Source organism: Polychytrium aggregatum (genome assembly GCF_025602895.1).
Source record: "Polychytrium aggregatum strain JEL109 chromosome Unknown BJ171scaffold_1, whole genome shotgun sequence".
Lineage (NCBI taxonomy): Eukaryota > Fungi > Chytridiomycota > Chytridiomycetes > Polychytriales > Polychytrium > Polychytrium aggregatum.
Window position 1 is genome coordinate 1,054,453 of NW_026516203.1, and position 19,925 is coordinate 1,074,377.

Genomic DNA, 19,925 nt, shown 5'->3' on the forward strand with positions numbered 1-19,925 from the left:
CGAAAAATCAAAAATCGCAAAAAGCGACGGTGGGGCGAGGGAGGCCGAGGACGGCCGAGACGCCGGCGAGCGAGACGAGGGCGCTGACTCAGCGCGTCACGTGCTACAGATGGCCTTGCATTCCAGGGCATTGCATGGGATGGGATGGGACGGCATGAGACGGCATGGCGGAGCACAGGCTGATGCACAAGCTGATGCGCAAGCTGATGCGCAAGAGCGAGAGCCATGCAAGCGATGGGGACGAGTACAGAGACGGGATGCATGCACCCCTTTATTGTGCAAGCACGTCGCTTGTCGAGAGATGTGCAAATCCTGGGCCAGGAAGCACGCCAATGCATTGCGGATCAGCCCCTCGCGGTGGATGGCCGGCTGCTTCACCACGGATCGCCATCACAACGTCGATCGCCGGATGGGCTCGTAGGACCGGGTCGGAGAGACGGCTTGGCCAGGAACCGGAGGCGCCCGTGCAAGTTTGTGGCTGACGCGCGGCAGGGCATGCTTGGCGAGGTTCGGGTACTTTTTGGAGTTCGAGGGATGGCTCAGTCGCTCCTCGGGTAACAAAAACTCGTCGAGCCGGGTGAGCGACTGAACAATGTCGACCATGAGCAAGTGTGTCTTTTCGGCCTGCCCCTTGATGTTTGTGACTTGACGAGGTTGAGTGATATTCACGCCAAAGTCGAGACGAGCGGTGTGCTGTGAGCGAGGGAGCAAACGCAGCAGCGGCAGCCCGTGGCCGGACGCCTCGTCGGCACCAAGTCGACGATCCTACCTGTTGCGAGCTGATCGAGGTGCTGCTTGGTCTGGTAATTGCGGCTCAGGATGGTACTGGCAACCTTGGTGGCGTACTCGTCCATGTCGCTGAGCTTGTTGCATAGCAGTTTCTACCATCAACGAAAGCAGCCCCGAACGATAGACATTATCGCGGTGAGCGAGGAAGAGCGTCGGCTCGGTACCGTATAGACAACGCTATCCACGGCGATTGATCTCGTCGCCAAGCATTTGTCGCAACGCAGCTACCTGGTCCTGGACGACGACGCTTGTGCATTGTTGGATGTGTTCCCGACAGAGAGTAAAGGTTCGTTCAAGATTGGCCGAGCTCATGGAGTCTGGTGTGGCGATTTGCAGTGGTGTTGGTGGAAATCAGCGGTCCCGTTGGCCGGATAGGTCAGCCGTTGCTGCTGTGAATCTGCATCCGGTGCAATTGCTTACACGGCAGCGGTTCGTCCGGCTTGGCCGAAAACAGGCGCCTCCAGTTGAACCCTGTCTCGGTCGTAACAGGAATCAGTGGTTGGAACTGTTGGATGAAGGCCCGCGCGGCACAGCGACACCCACGACGATTCCGCCAGGTCCGGGTTAGAAACAAGAGAGCATCAGTACATGGTCCTGCATCATCACAAGGCATGCGGTCGCCCGGCGGCAATGTGGGGAGAAAAGGAAGGAAGAGGGGTGACAGGCACTCTTGGGAGTCGATGGTCGCCTTGGCGCATGACTGAGCCAGTCCTGGGCTTCAGATTGTCCATTCTTCCGTTACTCGGTCATCCAAACGAGCTGCTCCGACCGAGGCTGCCTGGGCTCGCATCCTACGGGATGCACTTGCCCGTTCTTCACCCTCCCCGCATGCGCATCAAGCACCGGACACGAACGGACTGCCGCACCTTCTCGATTGATCCAAGGGCTTCCAGCTCCGGCTCAGTCGACTGGGATGTGTCCTTCTGCACCACATGGACTATCGATGTTTGGGGCTCCTGGGACGATGCGGGTGTGGATGAGGAGACATGGGCTGACACCCGCCGCGACGTTGATTGTCTTTCCATTAGCGAATGAGCTTGGTGGTTTGGATGAAAGCCAAGGACAACTCTGGTCCAGCCAGTCCAGCCAACCAAGCCAGTCCAGCCAATCCAGCCAGTCCAGCCAGTCAAGCCAGTCAAGCCAACCAAGCCAATCCAGCCAGTCCAGCCAGTCAAGCCAGTCAAGCCACTCCAGCCAGTCAAGGTCTGTCCCTGCACTTTTTTTTTTTCGATTCATGAGTCGCAGGCTATTTCAGATCCGGACTGTTTCGATACTCGTCCCCCCGCCGACCTCCCACGACACTGCCCGGCCGCGAATACCATCTGGCCGCGGGTCTATCGATCCGAGCATAGAAAATTTGGTCCTCCACAATACTTTTTGAAACATCAACGCCCGCAATGCTGACCGCTCGCTGTGTCCGTCTGGCGACCTTGAGGTTGAGGCAGCCGCCGCCATCAGTCCGACGAGCAAGCTTGGCCAGCCAGGATCCATCGCTATACGCCCGTGGAAGCTCGAATGAATGGCCAAGCTCCACGCAGCGGAGACTCTCGGCTGCGACGTCGCCCGCTGAGGCTGATCCAAAGCCCAAACTGAAGCCGAAACATGCGGGTCGAAAATCATCCAAGAGGTCGATGACGCCTGGCCACGAGCATCCTTCATCCGAGCCTGATCCCTTTGAGTTCTTCAAGACCCCTGTGCCGGGATCGGAAGCACAAGAATCTACAGCGCCGCAGCACCATCCAAAGACCGACACGCCCAAAAGATCTCCCACGAAAAAGACCCTGGAGAAGTACCGCTACCTCGATTCAAAGTCGTTTCTGGAACGAGGTGCGGCGACCCTGTCTGCCCTTGGGCTGGTTCAGGGCAGAGCTTTGTTTCAGATAATAGCTCCTTGAACCTGAATCGTCTGGGCCCTGCTCCAAGCACCCGATTGTGAGACAGCCAAACAGTGCGCTAACACATGCTCTTTGCCCTTCTTGCTCGACCTGACTGGCTGGTGCAGTCGTTGGAGATCTGCAGCTGACGGCCGATGACAACGTACCCAAGCTTCAGCACGGGATATCCAAAGTCGTTCGAGAGTATGCATCCCCTTGTCTGCTTCCGCTTGCTTGTATCTCGTGGTCCAAGCCGATTCGTAAAGCCAAAGTGTTTTGTCGCAGCTCCTTCTGCTGGATCTGGACACGACTGATCGTCCTCGTTCTTGCGCCTGCATTTCTTGCTTCTGGATGGATCAGACCAGGAGTCCATCTGCTGAAGATGGTCGACTCCGCCGACGGCGCCGTCACCTACAACTTCCATCCATATATCGAGAATATTCCCCTGGTCTCGGATGTCAAACTCGAGGCCATCAGCTCGTTTGTGCCAGCAACCGATGACCAGGTGGGCCAGATGAACCGTTGCCGATACGGCCGACATCCCTCCCCCATCAGCCCCAACCAACACAGGGTGGCTAACTTGCGTGCAACATGTGTCGCCACAGCTTCTACAGTCGCTCGCAAAAGAACATCGGAAGAAATTTGTCGTCTCGACATCGTCCATCACAGGCATACTGTCGAAGCTCTATCTGAAGGTGCTGAAGCAGAAGCCGGTCAATCTGGATCTCTTTTCGGACGAGTTCAAGAACATGGTAACTGCTGTCTGGTGGTCGACGAGGTCGTCGTTGTCGACATGGTCGTTGTGCGTCTCATTCTGGCTCGGCACGATTCAGGCGTGCGCATGCTCAGATCTGTGTTTTGGCAAACCCCACAGAAAAGCAAGTTCACCACCACCGTTCTGGAGCGGCCCGTCATTGTCGACGTTCACTATAACGACTACGACCAGTATGTGCTGTTATCCAAGAAGGATGTCCTCGAAAACGACTCGAAGCTGCTGTCTGAGCACGGCCACGTCATGGAGGCTCTGCTCACCAACAGTATCAGGAATCTCGAGGCGCTGAAACGGACGAGCGACGAGACCCGGGTGACTGACATTGACGAGAGCCGACTCTATCACTTTGTCGAGGTGCGTTTCGTAGCCATCAGAGATCTGCCTCTTGAGACCCTGCTGACCTGCGTCTGGGAGAGAGAGAGCTGCCATGGTGCCTACACTGCTCATACCCGCCTACACTACCCATACCCGCCGACTCCCTGCGCCTTTGTCGTGCGGCTTCCTTACGGGCTCTTTGGGAAATCTTTCAGATGGAGAATTTCCTGATGCGCTCGCAGATCGATTGCTGGGACTCGCATCTGCCGCGCCAGAAGCTGGATATCAAAGCCCGTGCACTTGAGCCGATCCGGCTGGACCCAGACAACTACAAGGTATCTATGGGCTGCAGTCGCATCCACATCTGTCTTTCAACAGCGAACCGCCCCCTCCCCCACCGTCACGGGCCCCAGTCCATTTTGGCTCACCAGGCTTGCTGTTTCTTCATTCCTCAAAGGCCTACCTCCATCACAAGCTCGTCAATTTGACCGGCACGCAGTCGTCGTTTGAGTTTGAGCGGTTCCAGTGCGCTCGGAGCACCATGCTCAAGTACATGTTCCAGTCGCGCATCGGTGACATGGACGGAGTCATCATCTGCTACCACAACATCGAGAAGATCTTTGGGTTCGAATATCTGTCTCGGAAACAGATGTCCGAGTACCTCTGCGGCTCTGAGGGCATGATGGAGCAGATCTTTGTGATCCTGGTCAAGCTGATCGACCGAATCCTGCGCCAGCTGGTCCGCAACTCGCCAAAGAAGGTGAGCACTGGTGACGGCTTCCCCCCCCCTGTGTCAATGGTGGGCGGATATGCTAGCGGGGGCAGTGAGGGTGCGGATCGATGCTCACATATCCCGTAAGGCAATGCGGATGTACAGCTGCGATTCATGGAACGGCCGGATTCAGTCGTGTTGCGCTGCGGAACCGCGGCAGGATGGCCTGTCGCTCTCCTTGGGGCTGGGCACAGCGATCGAGCGGTCATGGGTTAGATACGGCACTGATGTGCTCGACTGCACTGACACCATGATGGCTCGCTTTGGTGCGCTCGTCTCCACAGTCCTTCCAGATTGGCTTCTCGTTTGCCCCACGATCCGTAAGTTGCTCGGCCGGGATGTACTTCATCTTGGGCAGTGTCGATCTTGGGCAGTGTCGATCTTGGCCACTGCAGTGTCGATCTTGGCCACTGCAGTGTCGATCTTGGCCACTGCAGTGTGGCGGTTGGGGCTGCGTGAGCTGACAAGTCGCGCTGCTTCATCTGCCACTTGTCCAGAACAAGCTGACGATATTCCGCTCGCCGATCAACGATGCCAAGCCCAAGCCCAAGGACATTCAAATCTATGAGCTCGATATCAAGCCGCACCTCAATGGCAATCCGATTTCGTCCTCCGTAATCGACTTTGGCAACCCCGATGAAGACCAGTTCTCGATCGAGTACGCCCTGCATCGGCTCGAGATGGACCCTCTGATGCTGCAGGACAAGTTTACTTCGCTGATGAGCCGGTTCTTTGCCTCACGCTCGCGGCGTGTGCTCGAATATTGTCGATCAATCTACGGCAAGCCCGAGACGGACGGAATCTGAATACACTCGCGGACTCGGGCCGTTCTCACCGCTGGAATACGGTCATTGTGAGACTCCCCTCCCCAGCGAAAGCGGCACGGTGCTTCAAGTTGTCGGGCGCGACTGCATATCGCAATTATTACATTGACTTGCAGAGGAAAGATGCGACATTGTTCGGGGAGAAGGAGGGGAGGCAAGGCCAAGCACTGTGATGGCCAAAGGACAAGTAGACGCTCGAAAGAATAGAGATAACTGTGAGGAAATATGGAAAAGAACAGACAATAGACCGGGCCAGAGAATCAAAGGGTGGAACGACAGAGACCGATGGGCAGACATGGGCAGGAAGGAGGCCTGATACGAAATCAAGCCAAATTAGCAGCCCTCGTCAGGGAGAGCCTCGGGCAACATCGAAGCGACAGACAAACGGTCATGTGGAGATATCAGAGCAGAAAGGGGCACAGTACGGCTCGCGGACCTGTGGGGAACATGTGGCTGGCCGACGGCAATCGGCCCGGGCACGAGCAACAATCAAATCAATCGGTTGTGCACGAACGGCTCAGATCCTGCCGAGCCCCCTGTGGGTGAATCCCATTGCGCTGCCGAGCGGGAGCATGTTCATCTCGGAGGCGATGGAGTCAAAGGGCTCGGGCTCGGGCTCGCTGTCCGACTGCTCCCAGTCGCCAAGGACCTGCCCGAGCTCCCGCATGATGCGCAAGCGGTTGCCGATGAGCTCCATCCAGCGATCGCTCTCGATTTGCTTGAGCTCCTTGCGGATTTCGAGGCGAAGCTCGGCGCTCTTGCCGACGCCGGTGGTGCGCTGCATCTTCAGTGCGCCATCCTTGGCGTTGCCAACCAGGAGAGTGCTCTCAGCCCGGACCGTGCGCTGGTACATGCCGTCATCCCATTCCAGCTCGATGCCAAAGGCATGAGGATTGGACGTGAATCCGCGGTGGACCAGTAGCGTGGGCTCGACGACCAGGGTCGCGGGCTCAAGCGCAAGGCGGCCCAGCAGCTCCATCCAGGAGCGTTCCGGATCGATGTTTTCGCTACTGTTGCGTCGGAAGCGCCGGACCTTCTTGACCTTGGGCGGCGGGGGCTCGTAGTTTTCGTTGCGGAAAGACTTGACGTTCTGGAGCGACTGGCTGCGAGCATGCGCAGGGCGGGCCGACCACGACGTCTCCGATTGGTCAAAGGTCATGGTGTCGAACGAGATTCGCTGGTCGGGCACCTCGACGGCCATATTCAGGTCGTCGAGGATGCTCATGCCATGGGCCAGATATGAAGCACGCAGGGCCTCGCGATACACCTCGCTGCTTTCGCGGGTGTGTTGGTTTTGCGATCCCGGCGACGACGACGACGCAAGCGACTCACTCTTGGAGGACGAGCGTTTGGGGAACACTTCGCTGGTTTTCTTTTGGACAGACTTTGTCGGGTTCGATGCCGAGGCTGTGATTCCAAAGAGAGAAAGCGCAGATGTGGCTGAGGAGACGCTGCCCGACTGGGTGTCTGCTCTGGTCTTGGACTTGGAGTCGAGCTGGGGCTCCGGCTCGGGGCTGGGCAGACTCAAGGCAGCTGCATGCTTCTTTTCCCGCTCGGCCTTTTCGCGCAGGATCGCCTCGACTTTCTCTGACGACATGTAGTGTCCAAAGGTCGGGGTGCTCTTCTTGCGATTGGGGTTTTCATCGATCTCGACGGGTGCTCTGCCGGGCACGTCAAGGTAAAGCCGACCGCTCTTGTCGCGGACGATCTTGGAGACTGGCGTTTGGGCCTTTTCGGACGACTGCGAGACAAGGGCGCTGACCTTGCGGCGCTGGTACTGCCGAAAGTGGCGCGAGCGCACCAGAGGCCACTCCATGTCTTCGGGCGGGAGGGCGGCTTCGCTGACCGAGTTCCAGCCGGTGCCGTCACGCCAGATCGGAACGGTGGCATTGGGCAAGGGCCAGTTGCGCGGAAACTTTGTGATGATGCGCTCAGGCGGACGAATGTCGAGATAGTGTTGAGAGGTGGGGAAGGCAGCAGTGAGGCTGTGCAGATAATCGTCCAGGCTGAAGGCGGGAGCTGGACCAGAGGGATCGAATAGAGCGCCGTAGCCGCTGTAGCTGATCTCGCGACGGCGCTCGGGCTGCTTGCGGGTTGTGGCGGCGCTCGGCTCGACAGCGGGCGGCAGCTCGAATTTGAAGATGCTCTCGCCCGGCTCAACTGCGACTGGCGGGCCAGGCGAAAGGGACAGCGGCTGGATTCTGCTCTTTGTAGAATCTTGGCTCTTCTTCTTTTCAACAAACGACTTCATCTTCCACAGGGTGTTGTCGAGCTTGGTGCTGATGGATGGCAGAGACTGCTTTTTGGAGAGCTGCGATAGCGCCGGCGACTTTGGCGGGACAGCCGGAGAGCCCGAGGCGATCGAGGGAGACTTTGACGGGATGGCTGGCGACGTGGAGAAGGTTGAGACTTGGTCATCCGGTTTGTCGGCCATAGGGTGCGAAAAGCCGATATCCGAATCGAGGGCGCTTTTCAGGCGCTCCAGGACGGGCGGAAGCAAGCCAAGCGAGTGGGATCTGGGTGGCAACGGCAGGTCTGGGTTGGACACAGATCCATCCTGCGGGCTGTCCAGCGAAACTTGCTCAAAGGTGTCGTCGTGAGTGGGCATCGAGACGGACTCTGCGGGAATCTCGGGCAGCGGCTCCAGCTTGGCCTCGGAAGCGGGCTTGACCTCGAGTTCGGAAGCGGGAGCAGCAAAGGCGGTGGCAAAGTCCGAAAACTCAGGGAGGAAGGCGGCTGGTGAGACGGATGCATGCGGTAGCGCATGGCCTGGCAATTGGGTCGACGGGAGACGAGCATCGGGTGCCGGAGTGGCTGGGAAAAAGTCCAGAGACGTGTCCACGGATGCAGCCAGAGCTTCGCTGGCGGCAGCAGTCGGGACGGCGATGTCGGCGGGGGCTGTGAGCCCAACGTCAACCAAACCGTCAGCCTGGGCATCGGCAGGGCTTTGAGAGGCGCCAGCGCTGTCCACGGCGGGATTAGTGTCGCTGGTGCAAGCTGCAGCGGCGGCTTTGGGTGCGGCTGTCTCAGTAGAAACAGCAGCCTCGGGAAGTGTACCGGCAGGCGTGTCCGCGCCAAGTGCGTCAGCGCCGAGAATTATATCGGTATCGACAGGAGCAGCTTCGGCGACTGCAGCGGTAGAGTCCGCGATGACACTGGGAGCCGCCTCGGGAATCACCGGGTCCTCCAGAAGCGAAAGCGGGGCAAACGGAGCGGCGGGCTGAGAGGAGACATCGGGCGGCGTCCACTCGGGAGTCGAGTCAAGATCGATGATGTCTTTGACGACCTCGACAGGGTCGGCCAAGGGATCCAGCGTGGGGGAGCCAAGGATGTCGATGAGCTGCTTGGACTTTGTTGCTGATGGCCGAGAAGCCCAGGCCGAGGCAGACGAGAGGTTGCCCCAGTCGACCGAGTCGAAATCAAAGGGATCCTGGCCGGCAGGGACCATGTCGGTTGAGGCAGCAGACATTGCGGGAGGGGCAAGCCAGAAACGACCGGAAGGGGGAGACAGAAGCAGGGAGAAGGACAGGGAGTCGAAGGGATCGACAGACAGACGATCAAGCACACCGGGAGCGACCGAGGAGCAGGCCAGACGGCAGACGGTCGAGCAGCGATCGGGCGGCGATCGAGCGGCGATCGAGGGGAGGTCGAGGGGCAAGCCGAGAAAAGACGGGATCGGGCCGATGGATGGCAGAGAAAGGCGATGGATCGGGAGGCGAAAAGAAAGGGCGCTATTAAAAGAACCCACGCGGCCCTTGTGGCGGTCATGCGACAGCGGCGCTGGGGGAGGGGCCGCGAGGGTTGCCGTGCCCTTAGGGTTTGCGCCCAGAAAACGGTGGCCAGTGCCTCCCCTCTGGGCCGTGGCTTGCCCTCTGGCTTCGGCCTTGGGCTTCGGCCTTGGGCTTCGGCCTTGGGCTCGGTCTCGGTTTCGTCTCGGTTTCGTCCGGATCACATCGCACCCTGGACTGCCATGGCCGCTGCATTCAGCTTCCCGGAAATCCATGACTTTCCGCCGTTCTACACGTGCGTATATCCCCCCGTGCACCATCGCCTGCACCATCGCCTGCACCATCGCCTGCACCTCGCTTACCCTCACCGTTCCATGTTCCATCGCCCCGCAGCCGCCAGCCCAACCTCGACACCTGGGGCAAGCAACGCCAGCTCTGGTGCGATCTAGTCCTGCTGTATTTCCAATCCTCCAAGCTTGCCGTCCTGGATATCACCGAATTCACATCGCCCCGGCCCGGAAACGCAAAGGCCGAGCTCTTCCACAACCAGCGTTTGAAGCGTGCGTCCATCGCCAGCGCTGCTCCCGTCATTCTCACCACCCTTGTTTCCAGCCTCCGCCTCCATCACATTCCAGCTCTCTGACCCTCCATCATTCTGCAGGGTCGCTGAAGCGCGAAACCATCATCGAGATCATCGATCATCTCGTCGAATCTGGCAACGCCGAGTGGGACAACCCGAAGAAGAAGGAGCGCTGCATCGTCTTTTGGAGGAAACCCGAGGAATGGGCCTCCTTGATATACAAATGGGTAACGATTGCATCGATGTGCTCGCCAAGCCGATCGTGGAGAGCAAACAGCCGAGCGCCGTGTTCGTTGGCTGTCTTGACTGGCAACGCTTGATCCAATCGCCCGTCACTGTTCACCGCTGCTTTCTCATCGCCAACATCGTCAATGTTCTGCCAGGCATTTGAAACCGGCCAAACCAACTCGGTATGCACCCTCTACGAAATCCTCCATGGCGACCATGCAGCAGGACAAGAGTTCTTTGGCCTCGACGAGCTCATCATGAGGCGGTCGCTGGAGGTCCTGGTCAAGCAGGGCAAAGCCCAGCTCTTCACGGGCTCCAGCGACTCGGATCTTGGAGTCAAGTTCTTCTAGCCGCTGCACTCTCGCTCGATCCCAGATGATCCAGCTGATCCCAGGTGGTCCCAGATGACTTCACTGGATCCTAGTCGATCTCAGGCGGCCTGCTCTTCAAGCACTCGGCGACATCCCCGAAACAAAGTACCGGCTATGCGGGGCCATCTTTGAATCTAAGGATTAGGGCATCACTTTCGGCTGTCCACGGATTTTAGCGACCGCACACGCTGCCCTCGGCTCTCGCTTGCCTCCCGTCGATGACCCCATCAGCGCGATCGTTTGCCCACGGGCGCTGTCGCAATCCCACTTGCTCTGTCGTTTGCTCATATGCTCTTGATTTGCACCTCGCCAAGTATTGTTTCGAGTGGGCTGAGCGTATACATGTGAATACGATTGACGCTGGATTACGCAACGCAAACCCGGCAAAGGCATCCGCCCTCTAAAGCTGGTCGCTGTACTGAAGCCTCGGGCGCGACTGCGGTCGCCCGTGGGTTCTCGTTTCGGATTCCGATAGGGAAGTCTTGCTATTTTGTTTCCCGGCGCACATCGGGGCGCAGAATCAGGAAGCCCTCGACAGGCCTTTCAGACATTTCCCTGCCTCTGCGGTGTTACCTGTGCAGTCCTTGTGCCCATCGGCCCTTCTTGTGACGCCCCTTGCCTGTTCCCACGGCCTTCCTCGGTACTGCCCGTCAACATTTCCAGCAAAGCCCACCGACCAGTACCATCCCTGATCCTTCGTTGGGCCCTCTCTCCTCGTCGCCCTTGCTCACTCTTGCTCGCCCTTGCCTGCTGGAGCGATGCCCCCGCAAAACAGTCCAATCCCAAGTGCCTGCGTCGTCGTGACATCCACAAACAACTGCCCTGCCACACCGGCCACCGCTTCCATGTTCAATCCGTGAGCCTCCTCTTTGTCAGATACCTTGGTCTTCCCAAGAGATGAGCCGCCGGCGGAATCGTATATATATCCGCAGTCGCCGCCCCGCTCCTGTATCATCTTCTGCCGTATTATCCTCGGACAAGGACCCTCAAGCACCTCGGTGCCGTCGACACTATCTGCGGACAAATTATTTCGTGCAGCTCTCGATCTCATCTGATCTGATCTTTTAGTCCTCGTTGCCCACCGCTTCGCCACTATTGGCTGTGCATGCTCTTCACCCCAGCCGATTTCCCACACCGGCTCCTGTCGCATTACTGAGCCCGACAGATACACTTCACACCCACACCAACCCCAACCAGCATTGCCTCCGACTCGGTCGCAAGTGCGACTGTATCCTCCCTTCCGTCCTCTCAGAGCTGAACTTACTCTTATCAAACGCGCGGTACGACATCGTCCGTCGCCCTCTCTAATAATCACTTGGTTGTGTGTCCCGTTTGTGAGCCAAACTTGGTCGCAATTGATATCCAGCACGATATCAAACCGCCCCCCCCTCGCCTCCACCACACACTTAGAATTAGCCCTTGCGCCAATGATGCCCAATATCTCGCAGATCCAGGCCTTCCAGTGGAACAAGGATCCCATCAATCCGCTGGTCAACTACATCAGCGACCCCATCATCCGCGATATTCTTTCAAATGCCCCTCTGGACCCCACTCTGCCGAGCAACTTCCAGCTGGAGCGGTTCCGAAGGATGGCCATCATGATCAAGCGATCCAATCGATACCGCCGAGTACAGGAGCAAGAAGTGGCGGCGCTCCATCAAAAGCTCGGCGAGATTCTCTATGGCGCACCATTGGACGACGAAACCAGCTCCAGTGTCTTGTCCAGTGCTCCACTCACGGTAACAGAAAGCTCAAAGGACCTGTGAAACACGAGGGGCTGGGTCATACGTCGTCACGCCGTCGATGGCGATGCGAGTGGTTCCGATTGAAATCGGAATTTACCTCTCTCCAAGATATTCGTCGGAGGCGATGGCCGTAATGTCGCTCCGCCGTTCCATCCGCCCATCTATACCTCCATTCTCGGGTTGCGTCACTGTTGCCGCGATTGTATTTAGACTACTCTGTGATGCGAACACTCTCCCCCCCCCTCCGATTCTAAGGATATCCAAAAAGCAACGGGACACTGTGTTTTGAGTCAAGGTTGTCGTTGCTTCTTTGGTCCTGAATACACACGCCGCCTACCATGACCAAACAGTGTGTGCTCGCGGTGTCTGGATGCCAAGCGGCTCGAGTCGCCCGAGTATCGTGATGTCGAGAGCCACATTTTGTGCGGAAGCTGTCCAGAGAGTCGAATGCGCGCATCACACTCCCACATCGAGACAGCAATACCAATCGATCTTCGTCGCAGGAGATCAACCAGAAGCATTCAAAGCGATGCTTCCCAAGCCAACGACAACAAAGCGACTGCCAATCCCATGGCCTTCCCGCACTGGGTCCTGCGGAAGTTCAGCATACTTCAGGGCCTTGATGCCTGAGAAAGAGGGGCACTGCTCCGTTTCGTTCTGGAATCCTCCCACGGCTGATTGGGGGCGCAATGCGTTTCTGGAATTGAGTTCTCACCCATGCTTGTTCGTCTGTTGCTCCGTTGATCACCACCACTGCTTCTGCAGATCCAATGGATGTCGATCCCACCGAGCCTGGTCCATCTACTTCCTCGAGTACTGGCAAGCGATGTCCCAAGTGCGATGGCACCGATCACGAACGTTGCAACACCAGCAAATGTCCCAAATACCGGCCCCTCAAGAGTTCTGTCGTCCCACTCGTGGATGGAAGGTCATCCGCCCCTCAGTTCAGCTGCTTCAAGCAGACGATGGATGGCTGTTGTCTCAATCCCGCTCTCCGCGACAAGATCCAGGCCACCGTCGAGGCCATGACCCAGATCCAGTTCGAGGCATCCAGGCTGCTCAACCTGCATATCCTCCGGTGCATCGAGCAGGATCTTCCCATCCCCGTCATCTCCAAGTCCACCCCTGCTTTCATCCGCCAATGCTTCACGATTGTCCAGGCCGGTGCCCTCTCGCCGACCAGGGACAATGAGAAATACAACGAGCATCTGGTCGCTTCCTTTCGCGACTACCAGACCACTCGGCACGCAGACCTGCCTCCGGCCCCTCGTCTGCCTGATGGTGCTCACAGTCAGCTTCTCACACTGGCTGTCAATGCCTATGCTACCAACTGCACCACCCACCTCAACCTGGCATACTGGCGACTCCTTCGTCGCTTCTGTGCTGCTGTATTCCCTGCCAACAAGCATAAGCACGAAGCCATCGAGGCCTGTCTCGAGCTCTTCGAGAAACCAGGGCAGACTCCACCCAAGGCCGATCTCGAGTTCCTCTATCCCGACTTTGGCCACGTCCTGGACGAGTTTCGGTACAGCAACGACCAGGACCGCTTCCGGGCCCTCCATCGCCTCTCACACCATGTGAGAATCCTCGCCCGAGACAAGATGGTCGACGATGTCCACAAGTGGATCGACTGTGACATGCCCGCCCTCCGAGTCACCGAGCTGCAGCGCCAGGCCAAGCTGGACGAGCTCACTACCCAAGGCATTCCCTCCGACGACAAGAGGTTCACCACGGCCAAGTCTGAGCTCGGCACCACCAAGGCCAAGATCAACAAGCTGGCATCCAGACTCAAGTGGGCCCTCAAGCGGCTCGCTCTGGACACTCCTCCGGCCGTGTGCACGATGGTCCCTCTGTGCACTGCAAGGGCCAAGTATGTCAAGATCGACACGGCCACTCTCTGGGATCTCCTTGACACCGAACATCGTCTTGGACTCACCCGGGACAAGCTCAAGGGAGAAGGTGATGACGGCATCAACAACCAGGACCGTCTCTGGCGCAGTTGCTTCAAGCTGCGTAGTTCCCTCTTCCAAGAACGGGACGTGGACAAGAAGCTGTTCAACTACGAGATCAGCACCGATGGCATTGGATGCACCATCGGCCTCGTCAAGTTTGTGCGTCGAACCGATCGCACCGAGACCATCGAGCCTCCTCCGACTGCCGAGCAGCGCATCCAGACCCACATCGGCGACCCAGACCCCGACAAGACCACTTGGATTGGCATCGATCCTGGAGTCGGCTCCAGGAGGCAGCGGTTTACTTGGTACTTTGGGTAGTGCAGGTCGAGTGTGGAGACCGGAGAGCGACCAGTGGTTTCACTCAGAGGCTGCCAAAGTGATCTGTTCTATTTTGTATGGCTCTGCTTGACGCAAGCTCATCACATACTACGCTGACATATGGGACTGTGAGGGCGTCCCGCCAGATGTGGCAATATGATGCTTTGGCAATATGGCAACATAACACGATGGCAATATGGCGATACGGCGATGAGGCATTGGCACAGACACGGACGATACAACCAAGTGCAGGCAACAGAGGCTGGTACCGGAGACTACAGATCGTCTTGCCGCTTCAGTATCCGGGCAACCTCGTCCTTCAAAAAGCCCTTCATCTTCTTCTTCAAGTCGTCCGTCATGTTCTTGGGTGGGTGTTTTTTCCGAGTCTCTTTCTCGAGAATCTCGTGCGAGAGCTGAGAACAGCCACAGCAACGATGGCCGACCGGCGTGGGTCGTGGTGTTGTGAGGGCGTTCAGATGCAGGCGGGCAGCGTGGTGGTCGCGGAAACACAGTGTGAGCAAACGAACAACAATGTCGGATTGAGGCTCTGTCCTCAGCCATCCGCATCCATCATTGCCCATCACCGCACATCGCCGTGGATCACTGCTCGATCCTCGTTGCGATTATTGGCGCCGTACCTTTCGAGCAAACTTTTTGAAAATATCCGGTCTGATGGCTTCCTTGTGTTTGCTAAGGTACCTGACCACATATTGCGATATCTGTGGATGGTTGCAAACGACCACGCACAGTCCCGGTAGGGCGTTAGCGAACTGGGCGGGCAAACTGCTCCGGGTTCCAAACAGACAAAGCCCCGTCCACTACCCAGTCTTTCACAGGCCAAGCATCAAGTCTCCTCCCTCCCGAGCACTCCAATATGCTGCGAGTTCGACCATGGCTTTGTCTGTCTCGCACCGACAAGTTGTGGCCACAGTAATCTCGGCTGCTTACCTCGATACGCAGCTCGTGGAAATCATCTCGCTGCGTTCCATCTTGTCCGGGCTTGTCTTCCGCCAATTCGGTTTGGAGCGACGGTCCATCCAGCGTTCCAACGGATGAGTAGTAGCTTGTGGTGTCTATCGGGTCGCTCTCAGCCAAGCTTCCGTTATAGCGTGGGGTGGCTACTGGCGCATCCTGGTCTGTCGGGGTCGTGCTGCGAGCTTCGTGTGCCGCCGGTCGGCTGTAATGGGACGAGCTCGGAGGCTGGTCATGGCGATAGCGCTGGTCATATGACGACGACGACGACGACAACGACAGCGAGAGCGACGATGACGGCGGGGGGCGGTCGTGGTGCTGTGAATGTGGCCGCGATACGGCGCTCTGCCGCGGCTCATCGCCCGATCGGAGATCGCGTTCGTCCTGGCCTCTGCGGCTCGAGGAGTATCGGCCGGAACTGTACTCGCTTGAGCCGTAGTCGGACCTGGAGCTGCTCTTCGGGGCCGCATCCGAATCCGGAAACTCCCATTGTGTGTGACCGGTTTCGACATGGTAGTAGTAGGGGACGCCCGACGAGTCGTACGCTTTCCGCCACATGCTCGGCAGCACCCGCCTAGACTCGCCCGATTCGTACGATGACGCTGTTCGTGACGGTTCTGATCGCGGGTACTCTCGCTGGTGCTGTGCCGAGTAGGTTCGTGGTGATGAGTACGACCGGATCGGAGGGCTTGCCGGCGACCTTGATGATGTTGAGCCCGGCTGCCACGCGACCCGCCGCTCAACCGGGGTAGAATATCGTCCAGTATACGGCCCATACAGCCGATCCGTAAGGGATACATAGTCCGAATGCGAGCTGGGCGATGAGTAGCTTGTCCCGCTTTCTCGGATTCGCTTGGCACTCGAGTCTCTCGAATCGCCCGTGCCTGACGCTGACGCTGCCAGGGACGCCGCTTCGGTCGGCCCGTCCGCCTGCTTTCGTTTGGGGATTCGGTAGACAAGCGGCAAGGTGCTCCAGGCGGTGATGACCTGCGCAATGTCGTGTCGAGGCGCGAGAAGGTGGGTCGTGCCGCTGGTTAGCTCGCGGGAACGATGCAGATGCAATCAGCAGAGACAGACATTGCGAACGTACTTCCTGCGCAAATCCGGATAGCTCGCTCTGCGAGTTGGTCTCAATAAATAGATTAAGAATGGTTTCGATTTTGGTATCTACGATTGTGTTGCGGGTGGTGATTGGCAGACTCTTCAAGATTCGCAAGACCTGAAAGTGCGGTGGCCATATGTGGACCGTGAATTTGGAGGCGTGGACACAGCCAAGACGCGTGCATACGTGGGGGGGGGGACAGGTCGGATAAGAGCCGGTTAGTGCTGGCGTATCCGGCCCGAGTCAGACAACAATTATTCCTGGCCGTCGAATAACAAGCGACTCTCGGGCGAGTGCGCGAATGGTAACACAGTCCGCACAGACGGCTGGACCCACCGTCATGGTGATATCGTTGTCTGACTTGAAATGTAGCAGACAAGACTTGAGCACCACCAAGCCATGATACTGCAGGAATTTGCGCTGGAGTAAAGCCGAGGTGGACTGCGGCAGGGGGCGAGCATGTTAGCCCGAAACAGAACGTGGTGCGAAATGTGGAGACATTTGTGCGGCAGTACCTCAATTTTGGCCAGCAACCGCTTCATGCGACCGGCTTTGGTTGTGTAGAGCATCTTCTTGACACACTTTTGCACATCCTCCTCGGACTGGAGAGACTTGATTCGCTGCAGTGCGTGTCGTGTCGGCCGGATGGTCAGTATACAACTCGGTCGGTCTGGCTTGGCCCAGGGCTCGACTAGCACGGAGCAGCGCAGCGCTTTGCGTCGCGGTACTTACTGGCACTCGGGCTCCGTTGGATTCCTGGTCGTCCATATCCTCTTCATAGTCGCTCTCAGGCGAGCTCCCAGCGCGTTTCTTGCGAGGCACGGCGGCCTCGTTGCCGTTGCCAAAGTCTTCTTCATCGTCATAATCATCGACGTCATTCGAGACATCTATGGCCGAGGGAATTTGGCGCATTAGTCGTGCTTGGTGGCGATGGCTCAGGTGGTGCAGCTGTCCATGATACGGGGCCCGATCGCGGAGCTGTTCAGAGATAGCACCAAAGTTGTCGTGCCAATAAGGACATGCATTGCGGCTTACCAAGACCCTTGAGCTCCGACTTTTTTCCACCGATGATGCCTTTGCAGTTTGGCTCCTCGCAGAAGCACGCCTGAGCCTTGTCTCTGCAGATCACCGCATCATTGTGCTTAGGCTCGCTGGTCGTCCACATTTCATCCGGTCCGTCCATAATGTACATTCCATCCAGCCCGTCGACCACGATCATTCTCGTACACGACAATGCTTCGAGGTGGAGGTGGAGACGAGACCACGTCATCAAACCATCCTGAGGGACTTACCCGTATCGCTCAAACTTGTAATCAAACGTCAGCTCGCTGCCGGCCTTGACGTCTTTGAGCGTGAAAATGCCGATGCGGACCTGGGTCTCCACCACCCATTTTTGCAGCACACAGTTTGGATTGCAGCTGTGGTTCATGAATCGAGCGATATTGCCCTTTTGGGAGGCATCGATAATCTATGTCCACAGTCCCATCGAGCAGGGGTAGGTTAGACTGCTGGCAAGGAGGCGACGTCCGTCGATGCACCGGTCGAGACGTGAGGTCGACTCTGACCATTGGTGCACCTCGAATCTGCAAACGAGGTCCACCTCGCGGTGTTGCAGGCACACAACACCAAGTATTTCGCGCCTAGCCCACATCCAAAGTGGCTCCGAGTCCACAGGATCAACCGGCTCGAACATCTGCCTCACCTCGTCGGATTTGAGACTCATAAAGTAAAAGTGCTTGGCACCTGTTTCGTGGTATTGCCGAATGCGCTTCAGGAACACCGACCGCGGCAGGATCTCGCCACAGTACTCAATGACAAAGGACCCACTGTTGCGGCGATTCCAACCGAGAACGTCAATACGAAGCGATGATGGCGGCTCTGGGGTTGGGTCGGGGAGCGCCGCCCTCGTTCGGCGGCCACTGCAACCGCATTTCTCGAAACGGATTCGCAAACGCTCAGCACCCCCAAGCGGGCCGTGGGGTAAGCATCAAAACAAAGGACGTCAGAGTCAATGCATCCATTGAAATTGTCCTTTTGACATCTTTTTCGTTCCCAGCCCGAGCCACCTACGCTTTGAGGTCGGCTTTGGTCCGCAAGCCCCAGCCCTTCTTTTCGGTTTTGAAGACTTGGATAGGTGCATATTCCTTCCGCTGAAACCTGTGTTTCGCAAACACGAGCGGTCCCGAGGCAGCCGGCAGCCATGATGGATGTGGATACGGAGAAATGGGATCAGTCAGGACGGCAGAGTGCGAGGGCGAGAGGGAGGGGCGCGAGAGAGCAATGTGTGCCTGACGGACTTGCGCCCAACGGCACGGCAACCAGCACCGCAAGCGGCGCTCGGCTGGATCGCGGGCCGAGGACCGATGCGACGACACCCACCGTCGATTGAGGCAGTATTCCCCGGACGGACAATCTGCCTCGGAGCATTCGATAAACAGTGCCCGGTTGATGCAGTCTTCGCCGCAGGCGTTTTCACGGTCGTCTCCTGCAGAGCCCCGCCCGGTAACAAGCAGCCGCCGTCCAAAAAATGAGCCCGTTGACACGGCCGATGGGACACCGGGTTCAGGATACAGCGATCTGCAGCCTGGCGATCACAGCTTCCACAGTGGCGAGCTTCCATCTTCCTGATACAGCATTCAGTCCCGCGCTGTCGCTGCGACATTTCGGTGGGCTGCTTTGTCTGGAGTGCTGGTGGAAACTAGGCAGCAGCCCCAACACCCACACCGAAGAAATCCCGGGCCAGCAAGAGCACCAGCGGTCACATACCAGGCTCGTATTTGCAAATGCAGGGCATGCTCTCCTCCTGGATATGTCCTGTCGTTCCGCCGCGATATTCGTTCTGATCGATCAGCACTATCGTCTTGAGGGCCTCCTCCGGAATCATGTCATCATCCAAGTGTGGGGGTTCATCGTTGTCGACATTGTGGCGAATCTGATCGACCGGGCGATCGCAGCCGACAACCTGCGGGCTCGCTTCGAGGTGTGTCGTGCTCAGGGATCTGTGATTTGGTTCGCCAATAGGTCGTTGGGAGTCCGGTAAATGGGAAATGCCAAGAGAGGAGGCGGGAGGGGAGACACGATCCCAAGGTTGAGGATATACGAAGGCGTTAGCGACGGGGCTCGTTCGGCAGATGGGTGCCATTGACATGGACAGATCCACTTCGCGATCACCATGAAGTCCTGCACGCCGAAGCAAGCGATTGGAGCCAATCGAGAGCGGCGGCTGTGATGCGTGGGTCTTCCGCTGGTGCTTGAGTGATCTCAACAGCGCGAGTGCTTTGTGAACGTACTCGATCATATTGCTTGGAGATTGTGCCAGAGTCGGGGTCGATCGGATGCCACACAGCAGTGAATTGCGATCCAGGAGAGACTTGGCGGTCCGGGTGACGGGTGGTTGCAGCCGTGAGGGCGGGCTCGTTGCTGTGGATCCGGGGACGGTGTGCCGAGGATGGTAGCCAGAGATCCAAGCGACCGAGCCAAGACAGGACGCTGCCGGCGGTATCGACCAGCGCCAGGAAAGGACACAGGCGGGGCTCTCGGCGAGGGCCGGCGAGGGCCGGCGAGAGGCGGGCGAGGGCCA

At 58.0% G+C, this 19,925-nt stretch overlaps 5 protein-coding genes across 5 annotated transcripts; 2 read left to right on the forward strand and 3 right to left on the reverse strand.

Moving 5' to 3' along the window:
• Nucleotides 1-240: 240 nt before the first annotated feature.
• On the reverse strand, nt 241-1,840 carry BJ171DRAFT_485083 (uncharacterized protein). The gene is made up of 5 exons (XM_053109084.1): nt 1,656-1,840; nt 1,210-1,294; nt 1,018-1,106; nt 770-881; nt 241-644 (listed from the first exon to the last, which is right to left on the reverse strand). The coding sequence occupies exons 1-5, from the start codon at nt 1,812-1,814 to the stop codon at nt 391-393; spliced, it is 699 nt and encodes a 232-aa protein (XP_052971889.1). The 5' UTR covers nt 1,815-1,840; the 3' UTR covers nt 241-390.
• A 580-nt stretch (nt 1,841-2,420) lies between these two features.
• Nucleotides 2,421-5,328, forward strand: BJ171DRAFT_576596 (mitochondrial protein Pet127-domain-containing protein; the record flags this gene model as incomplete). Its single annotated transcript, XM_053113761.1, has 9 exons — nt 2,421-2,616; nt 2,792-2,867; nt 3,024-3,168; nt 3,269-3,415; nt 3,538-3,789; nt 3,966-4,085; nt 4,208-4,510; nt 4,807-4,842; nt 5,020-5,328. The coding sequence occupies 9 exons, from the start codon at nt 2,421-2,423 to the stop codon at nt 5,326-5,328; spliced, it is 1,584 nt and encodes a 527-aa protein (XP_052971890.1).
• A 535-nt stretch (nt 5,329-5,863) lies between these two features.
• BJ171DRAFT_470743 (uncharacterized protein) lies at nt 5,864-8,815 on the reverse strand (the record flags this gene model as incomplete). The annotated part of the gene is made up of 1 exon (XM_053108580.1): nt 5,864-8,815. The coding sequence occupies one exon, from the start codon at nt 8,813-8,815 to the stop codon at nt 5,864-5,866; it is 2,952 nt and encodes a 983-aa protein (XP_052971891.1).
• Nucleotides 8,816-9,240: 425 nt separating this feature from the next.
• On the forward strand, nt 9,241-10,313 carry BJ171DRAFT_7869 (ESCRT-II complex subunit-domain-containing protein). Its single transcript, XM_053115888.1, has 4 exons — nt 9,241-9,369; nt 9,468-9,634; nt 9,736-9,881; nt 10,038-10,313. Exons 1-4 carry the CDS (start codon nt 9,317-9,319, stop codon nt 10,230-10,232), a joined length of 561 nt encoding a protein of 186 aa, XP_052971892.1. The 5' UTR covers nt 9,241-9,316; the 3' UTR covers nt 10,233-10,313.
• Nucleotides 10,314-14,270: 3,957 nt separating this feature from the next.
• Nucleotides 14,271-19,817, reverse strand: BJ171DRAFT_485101 (uncharacterized protein). Its single transcript, XM_053109085.1, has 14 exons — nt 19,636-19,817; nt 19,112-19,344; nt 18,725-18,830; nt 18,416-18,502; nt 18,048-18,171; nt 17,638-17,813; nt 17,381-17,463; nt 17,078-17,232; nt 16,861-16,965; nt 16,682-16,786; nt 16,334-16,462; nt 15,220-16,230; nt 14,910-14,990; nt 14,271-14,684 (listed from the first exon to the last, which is right to left on the reverse strand). The coding sequence occupies exons 1-14, from the start codon at nt 19,641-19,643 to the stop codon at nt 14,547-14,549; spliced, it is 2,541 nt and encodes an 846-aa protein (XP_052971893.1). The 5' UTR covers nt 19,644-19,817; the 3' UTR covers nt 14,271-14,546.
• Between the last annotated feature and the right edge of the window lie 108 nt (nt 19,818-19,925).

Bases quoted from the DNA above. Each gene is read 5' to 3' on its own strand.
- BJ171DRAFT_485083 (XM_053109084.1), bottom strand. From the start codon at position 1,814: ATGGAAAGACAATCAACGTCGCGGCGGGTGTCAGCCCATGTCTCCTCA. The intron at 1,107-1,209 runs GTAAGCAATTGC...TCGCCACACCAG, and splicing joins GCCGGACGAACCGCTGCCGT to ACTCCATGAGCTCGGCCAAT. The intron at 645-769 runs GTAGGATCGTCG...AACCTCGTCAAG, and splicing joins CCTCGATCAGCTCGCAACAG to TCACAAACATCAAGGGGCAG.
- BJ171DRAFT_7869 (XM_053115888.1), top strand. From the start codon at position 9,317: ATGGCCGCTGCATTCAGCTTCCCGGAAATCCATGACTTTCCGCCGTTC. The intron at 9,370-9,467 runs GTGCGTATATCC...ATCGCCCCGCAG, and splicing joins GACTTTCCGCCGTTCTACAC to CCGCCAGCCCAACCTCGACA. The intron at 9,635-9,735 runs GTGCGTCCATCG...ATCATTCTGCAG, and splicing joins CCACAACCAGCGTTTGAAGC to GGTCGCTGAAGCGCGAAACC.
- BJ171DRAFT_485101 (XM_053109085.1), bottom strand. The intron at 17,814-18,047 runs GTGAGGCAGATG...CTGTGGACATAG, and splicing joins TGAGTCTCAAATCCGACGAG to ATTATCGATGCCTCCCAAAA. The intron at 16,966-17,077 runs GTAAGTACCGCG...CACGCACTGCAG, and splicing joins CCAACGGAGCCCGAGTGCCA to CGAATCAAGTCTCTCCAGTC.